This window comes from Diachasma alloeum, unplaced genomic scaffold (assembly GCF_001412515.2).
Source record: "Diachasma alloeum isolate Michigan unplaced genomic scaffold, Dall2.0 Dall_scaffold_00180, whole genome shotgun sequence".
NCBI lineage: Eukaryota > Metazoa > Arthropoda > Insecta > Hymenoptera > Braconidae > Diachasma > Diachasma alloeum.
Window position 1 is genome coordinate 1,455,761 of NW_021680346.1, and position 12,630 is coordinate 1,468,390.

General features: G+C 36.2%; 2 protein-coding genes across 3 annotated transcripts in view; both read left to right on the forward strand.

Moving 5' to 3' along the window:
* Positions 1-1,840: 1,840 nt before the first annotated feature.
* LOC107045595 lies at positions 1,841-9,237 on the forward strand. Its single transcript, XM_015267917.2, has 5 exons — positions 1,841-2,315; positions 2,535-2,843; positions 4,458-4,592; positions 7,037-7,288; positions 7,692-9,237. The coding sequence occupies exons 2-5, from the start codon at positions 2,537-2,539 to the stop codon at positions 9,050-9,052; spliced, it is 2,055 nt and encodes a 684-aa protein (XP_015123403.1). The 5' UTR covers positions 1,841-2,315; positions 2,535-2,536; the 3' UTR covers positions 9,053-9,237.
* A 2,941-nt stretch (positions 9,238-12,178) lies between these two features.
* Positions 12,179-12,630, forward strand: part of LOC107045354 — a 48,940-nt gene continuing 48,488 nt past the window's right edge. Inside the window, exon 1 of one of the 2 annotated variants that reach the window (XM_015267623.1) lies at positions 12,179-12,317. In XM_015267623.1, the coding sequence (XP_015123109.1) occupies positions 12,303-12,317 (15 nt within the window). In that variant the 5' untranslated portion in view covers positions 12,179-12,302. Of the gene's footprint in view, positions 12,318-12,480; positions 12,538-12,630 lie in introns of those variants that run through there. The other variant, XM_015267631.1, reaches the window with a different exon arrangement.

Sequence of the window (12,630 nt, forward strand, 5' to 3'; positions counted from 1 at the left end):
CGAGTCCCGCTGGGTATTCAATAGTTTTGTTAATCAATAGAGTTTATTTATGATTTTAATGGAGGAATGCACGATTTTTATGATGATTATGAATTTTCGGATTTTGTATTGACGAGATTATGAGATTGTTGTTTTCTGAATCTTTATTCAACCGTTTCATTTCTAATTGATTATTCGGCCATAATGCGAGCATTTATATATAATGGAACATTTCAAGCTATTTAAAAGTAAAAAATAGATAGGATTTTTTTCTGAATAAATACGAAAAAAATTAATAAAAATTCCGAGCGAATTTGCTAGACAGCTCTATTGGGTATATATTAATTTTATAGTGTACATTGGGGAGAGGATTGCGAGAAGAGAATTATCGAGAGAGGAATAGGAATTATCGAACTGTTTTATTTTCACTTGTGGCGAACCATTTTTATTTGGGGGTTTGGGGATAATAAAATGTTTTGTAATGAGCGGAAAATTTATTATATTCTTATGTAACGGATTGTCGAGTCCCGCTGGGTATTCAATAATTTTGTTAATCAATAGGGTTTATTTATGATTTTAATGGAGGGCGTGATTTTTAAGAATTGCGTTTATTCTTCATGGAGAGAAATATTCAATAAAAATGACCTATCTTGTCCGTAATTCCGGAGCGAAATATAGTTGTAGGGAATTTTACGGAACTGTCATATGGAATTTTTCCGGACCGTCCCGTAATTTTTATCTGAATTTCCTGTGAAAAATTGCGATACCGTCACTTAAATTTTCTGAGTCGATTCCGTAATCGGTGAGTGAATTGTGAGTTCCGTAATTTTTACTGAACATTTCTCTCCGTGTTGTTATGAAGTTTAGGATTTTTTATTGACGAGATTATGAGATTGTTATTTTCTGAATTTTTATTCAACCGTTTCATTTCTTACTAATTGATTATTCGGCCATAATATGAACATATACAATACGATTTTTTTCCCGTGAGGATGAGAAAGTAATAATTTTTATGTTGGAAAAGTAATCCTTCAACCATTTGTTTCATAAACAATTTTAATAGATAGAATTTTTCAATTATGAATAGTTGCAATTTTGAAGAAAATAGATGAAGTTGTTTTGCATTTATTCATATGAAGTTTTGGATTGTTTATTAACGGGATTATGTAGTATTTCACACAATTTCGAACTAAAAAAAATGCACACGATTTATTTTCCGTGAGCAAAAGAAATAATACATTTTTTTTGAAAAAGTGATCATGTCTCCACATTTTGAAGTGCAGGAACCGATATTTTTTCGAAATTTTTTTATTAAAAAAAATTGATCATTTTATGTTGGAAAAGAGTAGAAAAAATAGTGGGAAAGTAATTCTTCAACAATTTGCTTTATAAATAATTTTAATAGAAAGAATTGTTCGATTATCAAAGGTTTCATTTTTGAAGGAAATAACTCAAGTCGAAAAAATGAAAAAAAAAATTAATTTAACCTAATCTTGCATAAACTACTTGTATTAAATGTAATACACATTTAAGTTTATTAATCTACTACTTAAATTAACTTCATACACTATACTAATTAAATTCGTTTTATGTCAATAAAATAAGTAAATATACTAATTAATTAATCCATTAATTAACAAAGTCCGAAATTTATTCACGATCTTCTTCAATAATTTTTAATGAAAAGAAAAAAAATGTAGAGCTGTTTTCATACCGAAAAAGTCCAAAAGAAAAGTGAACCCAATTTTCCCCAATTGCTTTTACCACCAATTACATCCTGAACAAATTTTTAAAAAAGTCCAGAGACCCTAGACATAACAGAACCAATAGCCGTCCACCGCCCGGCGTAGTCACCCGCGCCTGCGCGCACCGCCACGAAAATCCAACGCCACATCGTCCCCAAAAACCCAATCCTTTCAAAAACAACAACAAAAACCTTTTATTCCATTAAAAATCCCATCAGCAATTAATCTCCCTCAACCGCAGAGTGTCCCCGCGAGCCCCAATTACCCGAAACGCGTGAAAATCCCGCAGAGTCGTTCTATTTGTTGGTTATCCCGTGGTCCTCCGCAGTGGCGTCAACTTCAAAAAACTGGATTACCGTTCCCCCTCCCGGCGGCTGGTGCACACACGTATCATTCCCTCTGTTTATCAAAAATAAAGCGAAAGCAGTTGTATTCAAATGTCAACGGCGGTGGTGAACGTCGATTCCTCGCCCCGATCATTACTGTTGAGTCGTCACGAGTCGGAGTAATAAAAACCGAGGACTAAGGACTTTAGTTCAGTGAAATAGTGGAATTCGTGGTTCTGGGGGATTCCGGTGGTCGTCTAAATCGGTGAGCAGACTATATTTACTTGGTGTCAATAATAAAAAAGAAAATGTCTCGCATTTGTGCGATGTTGAGGCGAATGGAGTTAAACAGAACGAATTTGACGCTCTGATGACACATTTTCCCCTGAACACATCGGTCCATTCGCTATTTATTCACGGTTCATTCGCGGGGCATTTGTTATTCATACGGAGAGAATAAACAGGCGACTGTTACATGTTCCAGACATGGGTAATGTCCTCAATAGTGGCGAGAATAATGACGATCTCGTGGACACATTGCGCTTGTTGCGGTACATAAAGACGAAAAAAGTTGAGAGGGTTTTTCGCGCTGTGGACAGAGGGGATTATGTCCTGGCGTCTCACAGGGATGGGGCGTACAAGGATGTCTCATGGAAGATTGGGAATATACATCTCTCGGCGCCTTGTGTCTACTCCAAGGTCATGGAGGGACTGTCGTTGGAGGCTGGCTTGAGCTTTCTGAATGTCGGCTCGGGAACTGGGTACCTCAGTACCATGGCAGGACTCCTTCTGAGTGAGTTCCCGGGGGAGATTGTTTATCCGGATTTCAGAAAATTTTGGGGAAAATGAGAAATTGGCGGGGCGGGGAGGGCATGGTGAATTTTATTTGGGGGAAAATTATGAAATTTTGAATTTTGGGAGAATTGTTGGGGAATTCTGTTTTTGAGCAGCAGGAAGACGAATTCTCCGATTCATTGAAATTTTTAGGTGAAATACTGGTATTTAGGGGAGGCTGGGGTAAAATGGACACTAGACTTTTTTTAAATTATTCATAACTATGGAACAAATTTATCAGTTGAGCTCAATTGAGGCTCGTCACAAAGGGAAATAATTTTTCTTTGTAGTGAAAAAAAAAGTAATTAAATTTTGTCAACATTTCAACCCCTCATTAACATTTTTAAATAAGTCAAAACTCCGTTTTACCCCAACTTTCCCTAATAACAAATTGTGCTGCATTTTTAATTATTGAGATTAATTGAAATTAATTAATTGGAAATGACAAAATATATTTATCTCAATTTTCCTGGTTTCCACTGAGTTTTGGGGAATTATTGAACTCAAATTTACAGCTTTCGTTGATTTTTTCATTGAATTTGACTTTTCAATTTAATTTCACAATTTAGTAGTCATTTTCAGAGGACTGACATTGAATTTGATTCGAAGGGGGGGGGGAAGGTATAATCAAAATTTTAAATTTCAGGAAAATTTCAAGCGAATTCCATTTTTTTTAGTAGAAGGAAGACGAGAATTCTTCAATGTACTCGAATTTTCAATTGAAACACTTATATTTAATAGCAAAGTTTCAGAAAATTTTGGGGAAAAATGCGAAATTTAAAATGGCGAGGGGGAAGTTGAATTTTATTTGGGGGAAAATTATGAAATTTAGGATTTTGGCGGAATTTCTGGGGAATTCTGAATTTTTGAGCAGCAGGAAGTTGAATTTTCAATCACAATGAATGAATATTTCATTAAAAAATTACAGTGAACTTTTAATTCATTGAAAATTTAAGAATATATCTACCTAAATTTCAATGATTAATTGTAATTTTCGTGGAATAATTCGACTAGAATTTAAAGTTTTCATTAATTTTTTCATCAAATTTGAATGTAGGAAAACAATTGGAATTTTATTTACAGTTTAGTAGTAATTTTTAAGAGTGACATTGAATTCTATTTAGGAGGAAACAAAAATTAAATTTGAAATTTTTTTGAAAATTCAATGGAGCTCCATATTTTAGAGCAGCGGGAACACGAGAATTCCTCAATTTACTTGAGTTTCTAATCAAAACATAAATATGCAGTTCCGAATTATCCAAATTTTCAATTCTTCAAAAATTCAAGATTATATTAACCTGAATTTTCTTGATTTTCATCAAATTGTAAATTTTCGATGACGAAATTTCTTGAAATTCCTGTGGAACTATATCGATAAACATTTGAATCCACAAACCAAGTTGGAGAGACGTGAAAAACCAATTACATGAAAAGATATAAGAAAAAATACATGAGGAAATAGAAAAAATCGCCCCAAGCAAAAATGAAAAAAATTGATTTTCGGAAAATGGATAAACATTCTTAAGGATTTGTTTTACTCTTGGACGGGTTGATGAGGGGTTTTTGGTCACAGGTCATCATGGAACTAACCATGGAATCGAGTTGAATAAGGACTGTATGGAATATGCTTATGAGAGACTTGAGGAGTTCAAACAAAAATCGCAGGCGTTGAATGAATTTGATTTTTGTGAACCAGTTTTTATACATGGTGAGCACCTCCATTTATTGCTGATATTATTAAGTATTCAGTCTTTTTATTCAATAGAAGCGTTCAATAACCCCCGAGAATATTGAATCAACAGTAAACGTAATTAAACGTAGCGAACACGTTGAATTTTCGTGACTTATTTACGGTCGATTGATCTTGGTAAGAAAAATATTGAATGTCAAAGGACAATTTCTTGTAAATTTCCTCTTAAAATAACTCATTCCCCAGCGAAACGCGCAATTTGCAAAGATTAATTGATGAATTAATTCTGTCAATCGATTTTGAACTTCACGATGAATATTGAATTATCTCCGTAACGAGTGGTTTTAATAAAAAATATGAACTAGAGCTCCAGTTGAATCCTCTCGATAACGAAGAATTTCAGGGGAAACTGTCAGAAGAAATTTTTCATAGAGAATTTTATCAGCTAGAAAAATATTAATTGACATTTTCTCTTCAAATCAGTGAGCACCTGCATTCATTACTGATATTATGAAGTATTTAGTCTTTTCATTCAATAGAAACGTTCAATAACCCACGAGAATAATAAATCAACAGTAAACGTAATTGAACGTAGCGAACACGTTGAATTTTCGTGACTTATTTACGGTCGATTGATCTTGGTAAGAAAAATATTGAATGTCAAAGGACAATTTCTTGTAAATTTCCTCTTAAAATAACTCATTCCCCAGCGAAACGCGCAATTTGCAAAGATTAATTGATGAATTAATTCTGTCAATCGATTTTGAACTTCACGATGAATATTGAATTATCTCCGTAACGAGTGGTTTTAATAAAAAATATGAACTAGAGCTCCAGTTGAATCCTCTCGATAACGAAGAATTTCAGGGGAAACTGTCAGAAGAAATTTTTCATAGAGAATTTCATCAGCTAGAAAAATATTAATTGACATTTTCTCTTCAAACCAGTGAGCACCTGCATTCATTGCTGATATTATTAAGTATTTAGTCTTTTTATTCAATAGAAGCGTTCAATAACCCCCGAGAATATTGAATCAACAGTAAACGTAATTAAACGTAGCGAACACGTTGAATTTTCGTGACTTATTTACGGTCGATTGATCTTGGTAAGAAAAATATTGAATGTCAAAGGACAATTTCTTGTAAATTTCCTCTTAAAATAACTCATTCCCCAGCGAAACGCGCAATTTGCAAAGATTAATTGATGAATTAATTCTGTCAATCGATTTTGAACTTCACGATGAATATTGAATTATCTCCGTAACGAGTGGTTTTAATAAAAAATATGAACTAGAGCTCCAGTTGAATCCTCTCGATAACGAAGAATTTCAGGGGAAACTGTCAGAAGAAATTTTTCATAGAGAATTTCATCAGCTAGAAAAATATTAATTGACATTTTCTCTTCAAACCAGTGAGCACCTGCATTCATTGCTGATATTATTAAGTATTTAGTCTTTTTATTCAATAGAAGCGTTCAATAACCCCCGAGAATATTGAATCAACAGTAAACGTAATTAAACGTAGCGAACACGTTGAATTTTCGTGACTTATTTACGGTCGATTGATCTTGGTAAGAAAAATATTGAATGTCAAAGGACAATTTCTTGTAAATTTCCTCTTAAAATAACTCATTCCCCAGCGAAACGCGCAATTAGCAAAGATTAATTGATGAATTAATTCTGTCAATCGATTTTGAACTTCACGATGAATATTGAATTATGTCCGTAACGAGTGATTTTAATTAAAAAAATGCCAGAAGGTTTAATTTTTCCCCTCAAATTGTTTTCAAGATAAATGCGCAATTGATGAAGATAAATTGGTGAACTAGAGCTACAGTTGAATCCTCTCGATAACGAAGAGTTTCAGGGGAATTGTCCGAACCAATTTTTTATAGAGAATTTCATCAGCTAGAAAAAATATTAATTGACATTTTCCACTTAGACTTGCATCTGTTGTTGATATTATTAAATATTCAGTCTTTTTAATATTCATTAACCCCCGAAAATATTCAGTCAACCGTAAACGTAATTAAACGTAGCGAACACGTTGCATTTTCGTGACTTATTTACGGTCGATTAATCTTGGTAAGAAAAATATTGAATGTCAAAGGACATTTTCTTGTGAATTTCCTTCTAAAATCACTCATTCCCCAGCGAAACGCGTAATTAGGAAAGATTAATTGATGAATGAATTCTGTCAATCAATTTTGAATTTCACCAAGAATATTGGATTATCTCCGTAACGAGTCATTTTAATAAAAAATGCCAGAAGCTTTAATTTTTCCCTTCATATTGTTTCCAAGATGAATGCGCAATTGATGAAGATAAATTTATCTTCATCAATTGCGCATTTGCGAATTTTATAGAGAATTTCATCAGCAAGAAAAATATTAATTGATATTTTCCACTCCGACCAATAGTTTTCACGGTAAATGCATAAAGCAAAAACAATTCCCCTCGACAGGAAATTTTTTGAGAGTAATACCAAACAGACAATACGACAGAGTGTACTGTGGGGCAGCGTGCCCCGAGTCCCATGAAGCCTTCATAAAGCAGTTCGTCAAAGTGGGTGGCATCCTGGTGATGCCCTACAAGGACCACTTACTGCGGATTGAACGAGTTGACGCAGACACATGGAGGCACAAGGCAATGCTCCCCGTGGCATTTGCTGCCTTAGTTGTCCCCAACGACGAGGACCAGACCATCATTCAACTGCGTAAGCTATCCACCCAATTTTTTATTTCGAAAAATAACGAAAAATTAATCACTTATGAGAAATTAAAAAATCTAATAAAACTCTTCATTTGAAATGTTTCTATTCATTTCACTGAAAATGGTTCAATCACATTCAATAAATAATGCATTTGCTAATTTCTCAAATGCGAATATTGGATATTTATTTTTTATTTCGATGAATGAAGCAAAATTAATGGATTACGGGGAATGAAAACATTTGAATCAAATAAAACATCATTTGTAATTTTTCTATTCATTTCAACAAAAATCTTTGAATCACACGAAATAAACAATTCATTTTTCACAATTCCATCATTCACAATTCACAATACCATCATGACCAAACAATGCCCAAAATAACCCAATTTAACTCCATTTTCCAGCTTCCTCAGAGCCTCTATCCCTCCAAGACCTCTGCAGATGTTCCATCCGCAGCCACCTCCGTGGAATAATCTGGCAGGAGCACCCAGAGCTGGAGTCAAGGGACCCGATAACCTCAGACACCAGGAGAGAGCGAAATTCCCACCCAAGCCTGCCCCTGAGCAGTCACGTCGAGTTCGTGTACGACGATTCAGTCAGCAGGACATCCAGCGATAACGAGGAGGACGCAGGCACCTCCAGCAGGACCCGCCTCCTCGTCTACGCGGACCCCCGCCCCAACAGAGGCCCCCAAGAGGTGAGAGTCCTGACCCGATCGAAACCCAATAGTCTCCCAGAGCTGGAGGACAGCGACACAGACGAGGACGTGAAGCCTGTGCCGAGTAAAAAAATCTCCATCGACTCCATGGCCTCATCCTCCTCCTCGTCGTCCTCACTGTCCTCATTCATGAATCACCAACCTCACTGTCTCCATTCCCCAGAGCAGGAGAAAACAAACGGAGAGGACGAGGACATGGGGGAGGGAGAGGAGCCCATGGTCGTGGACGAAACTGAACCGAATTCATCTCGAATTGAGGCAGAATCGAAGGCATTTACTAATGGAAATGATGCGTGCAAAAACAAGCCACTGAGTGCTGAAGATCATTCTGAAGTGAACGATGGAGTGAGATTAGTGGGCGACAGGTCAAACGTCAACAGTGATAAGAGCAATTCGTCTCAATCAGAAAGTAGCAATTGCTCATCAGCGAAAAATGGAGAGCCTCAGGTCCCTGAGAAGTCGTTCAAGAGAGATAACGAGAATAAATCGAGTAAATGTTCAGACACTGGGGAGGGCACGAGCTCTGAGAGGTGCGACTTTCAGAGTCCAGCGAAGAAGAAAAAGTGGAGGAAACTGCTGTCTGAGAGGGAACTCGAGGGGGACTGGACCTCGAGTCGTCTTGGGGATCGTGGGACTGATGGGAGCGAGGCGACATCTTCCAAGGGCTCGAATTCCAAAGGCTCCAACGATAAAACACCCGACTCCAGCAAGTTTGAGACTCCAGATTGGAACTCACTGATGAGCTCCAGCGATGAGGACGACGAGGGGTCGGGGAGCAAGAGGAGCCCCAGTAAAAATCCTAAAGTCTGTGGAATCCCCGATTTCATCTGGGATTCCCTGTTCGACCTGGGTCGCCACATGAGTAGCAATGATGGCCCACTGTCTCTGCCTCGAGAGTCCCCGGATGCACTGAGGAATGGAGCTTCACAAGTGTTCGCTCATAATGTTCACATTGGTAACTTGTCGGAGCACATGAGAAATAAAATTCGGGCGCTGCCATTACCCGTGTCCCTGCAGCTGTACATAAATTACAACAGGCCACTGTAGGTTTATCATTCACGAATGTGAAACACCAAGGAGTTTATATTGATAGAGGATAAGAATTATTGTACAAATTTGAGGAAATTAAAATGTGCGATCATACTTGTCATCAATTTTATAGGAAGAAAGGAGAATGTAATCATGATTTTTTGGGTGATAAGTTGATAAATAAATGATGAGATTGGAAAATATGGGGTGAATGGAACGAATTTATTATTCGTTAACCCTAGATTTTTTTATTTTATATTTTGGCAAATGCATGTCATAAAATTTGAAAAAAAAATGGAACGAAGAAGAATACAATCATGGTTTTTTGGGTGATGAGTTGATAAATGAATGATGAGATTGGAAAGTATGTCGTGAAGAGAACGAATTTCTTACTCTGAACCCTTCGGCAATTCTCTATTTTCTAACATGATGAGAAAAAACGCTTTTTCGTCCGCATTTAAGAAAAAACAGTCCATTTCTATCAATACCTAGTTTGTTTACATGAATTGCGAGACTTGTTTGCATTTGAGCAGCTCGAACTATCCTTTAATCTCTCCCAATTAAAAAATAAAAATTACACTCAAAAAAACCATTACAATCTCATTAATTGGATGAATGAGTTTATCCTCGATTTCCTTATCAATTATCGCTGCCCTCGCGGTTCATCACTCAAATATGCAGACGTTCACTGACCCCAAAAATCGTATCACGGGAGTCTATCGACAATCGTTTCATCAAAACGTAGCGAAAAAAAAACAAATTAAAAAATGATGAAAAAAATCGATTCAATGGAATAGAACGGAATGTTTATCTCTAAATCCACTTCTGTGTCATTCTCGTGAAAATTGTTACTGAACAGTCCATGATAGGTCAATTTTTTTGTAGGAATACAATTCCATTGAAATTTCAGGGAATTTCGTAATCCAAAGTTTCCAATTTGATGAAAAAATGCATAAGAACTATAGCTTTCAGTTCAATAATTTCATGATAATTAAATTATGTTTATGTTTTGAATATATTTTATTTTTGAAAATATAGTCATGTTTTGATTGAAAATTCAAATAAGTTGGGATTCTCTCATTTTCCTGCAGCTCAAGAATTCGGAATTTCATTTAATTTTCGATGAAATTACAGATTCCACGGTGTTTCCCTCTCCCCCTAAATTGAATTAAATGTGGCTGTTTTGAAAATACTGCTGAAATGCCCATGAAATTTCATTTTTTCTAATAGTGCAGTTCCACTGAAATTTCAGGAAATTCGATAATTGAAAATTCACATTTTTTTATTAAAAAAAAAATCAGGAAAACTGTAAATTTTAGTTTAATTATTCCATGAGAATTAAGATAAATGAGAAAAATTCACGTAAATAGATTTTTGAATTTCCAATTGACTAGCAATTTCGCTTAATCACATCACGAATATTTATGTTTTGATTGAAAATTCAAGTGAATTACGGAATTCTCGTCCTTCCGCTGCTTAAACATTTAGAATTCCACTGAATTTTCAATGAAATTTGAAATTTCATCTTTCTTTCCTCCAAAATTAAATTTAATCGCCCCTGCAATTCCCATTATTCCCAACTATACGCACGAAAAAATTTAATAGAGCCTAGCGAATTCGTTAGATAATTCTATTGGCTTTCTATTGAACTTTCTATTAGTTTTTATCCGATTTCATGCAAATATTCCCTAAAAAATATTCAACAGAAAAAATTTACAGAATTCGATTTTTCCATATAACTTATTTTCTTCAGATATTTTCTATAGAATCGTCTCGGCTCAAATTTACAAAGTTTATTTCATTCTCATCAAGAAAATAACACAAAAAACCTTGACTTTTTCTATTGAATATTTTCCATTCAACATTTCAGTAGTGAAGTGGTAAACGGAGATAAGTCTACTTATCTCCCAGTTGAGTTTTTGCAGAATATTTCCGAATCTAAGAGAGATAGCGAAATTTTCGTAATTGCATTTGTTGTAGCACTCAGTCGGCTCCACAAAAAAGGTTATAGCAAAAATTTTGCTATCTCCCTCAGATTCCGAGATATTCATTGAAAACTGGTCAATACTCAAAATTGACTTAGGCGAGGGTGGGATAAAACGGACACTTTAGACTTTTTAAAAATTATTCATAACTCGGAAACAAATTGATCAATTGAGCTCAGTTTAGGCTCATCGCAAAGGGAAAGAATTGTTTCTTGGTTTGAGAAAAAAAAAATATTAAATTTTATCAACCTTTCGCCCCCTCATTAACATTTAACATTAAAAAAAACGTCAAAAGTGTCCGTCTTACCCCAACCTCCCCTATATCCTTTTACCACACGGAGAGAAATATTCAATAAAAATTACGTATCTTTTCTGTAATTCCGGAGCGAAATGTGGTTGTAGGAAATTTTACGGAACTGTCACGGAATTTTTCCGGAGCGTTTCTTAATTTTTATCTGAATCTCTTGTGAAAAATTACGATACCGTCACTTAAATTTTCTGAGTCTATTCCGTAATCGGTGAGTGAAGTGAGAGTTCCGTAATTTTTACTGAACATTTTTCTCCGTGCACTTCGCTACTGATTTCAATACCCGATTTCAATCGCCCGAAAACAAATTTTTTCTATTAAATTTTTTCATCCGTGTCGCCCCAACGAAAAAAAAGTCATCCGATAAGACCCCAAGACAGCAAATGAACCCCAAACAACTCATCTAATTGCAATAAATCCCTCCTAATGCACCTGAGCCCCCCTCCCTATCATCCCACCGACACAGCGTGCGATGTATCCCGGCGCGATTGGGGTTGCGCGGAGGGAGACTGCCGGTGTGGAAAGCTAACGCCCAACCACAAAGCCCAGTCGGTGTGTACACCATCCAGGCGCACATCATCATTATCTGTCTCATTTCTCCGGCCGCACTCGCACGAGAGAAATAAAAATAGTCCGCGGGGGACTAAAGTCATTCCTCATCACCACTTAATCCCCATTATTTGCCGTTAAACCGTCGTCTCATCCCATTTGTCGGCTTGAGCGGGAGAGGAAAATGTAATCCCTGATACACCCGGAAAATAACAACATGCACGGGACTGCACTACGGATGCACTTGAATAATAAATAGTGGCGGGAGGGGTGGGATTATTTGATCATGCATTTAATCCGGATCGCACGTCCACCGTGCACATTTCAAAGGAAAACAAAACGTTGCGTTGACGCAACTTGATCCCTCCAGACTCATGTGTTGTACATTTCTCGTCAGCTATGCAAGACTGAATGCTCATACAGTGGAATGATGAATGGAAATGTAAGTAGTGGATATTTTAATGAGCATGTCGCTGCGTAATTACCCTCGGCTGGGATTATGCATTCTGCTTTCGGTGAGTCGCAAGTCAGTCATAATGAGTTGTAATTAGTTGGGATTCGGATTTTGGGGGGAGAACGGGAGTCTATTTTAGGGGCAGATGGAGGGGGATTATTGTTTATCGGGGTGAGGAGTTTTAATTGTCAGTCGTTGAGGGGAGGAAGTAAGTGATAATTCTGGGGATAATGGGAAAAACAGCGGGAGAATTTCAGTGAAACTTTTTTGGAGCCATTCGGCAACAGCAATTTTTCGAGTT

Excerpts from the sequence above, each read along its gene's own strand:
- LOC107045595 (XM_015267917.2), top strand. The coding sequence starts at position 2,537 with ATGGGTAATGTCCTCAATAGTGGCGAGAATAATGACGATCTCGTGGAC. Across the intron at positions 2,844-4,457 it reads CATGGCAGGACTCCTTCTGA|GTCATCATGGAACTAACCAT; the intron begins GTGAGTTCCCGG and ends TTTTGGTCACAG. Across the intron at positions 7,289-7,691 it reads CCAGACCATCATTCAACTGC|CTTCCTCAGAGCCTCTATCC; the intron begins GTAAGCTATCCA and ends TCCATTTTCCAG.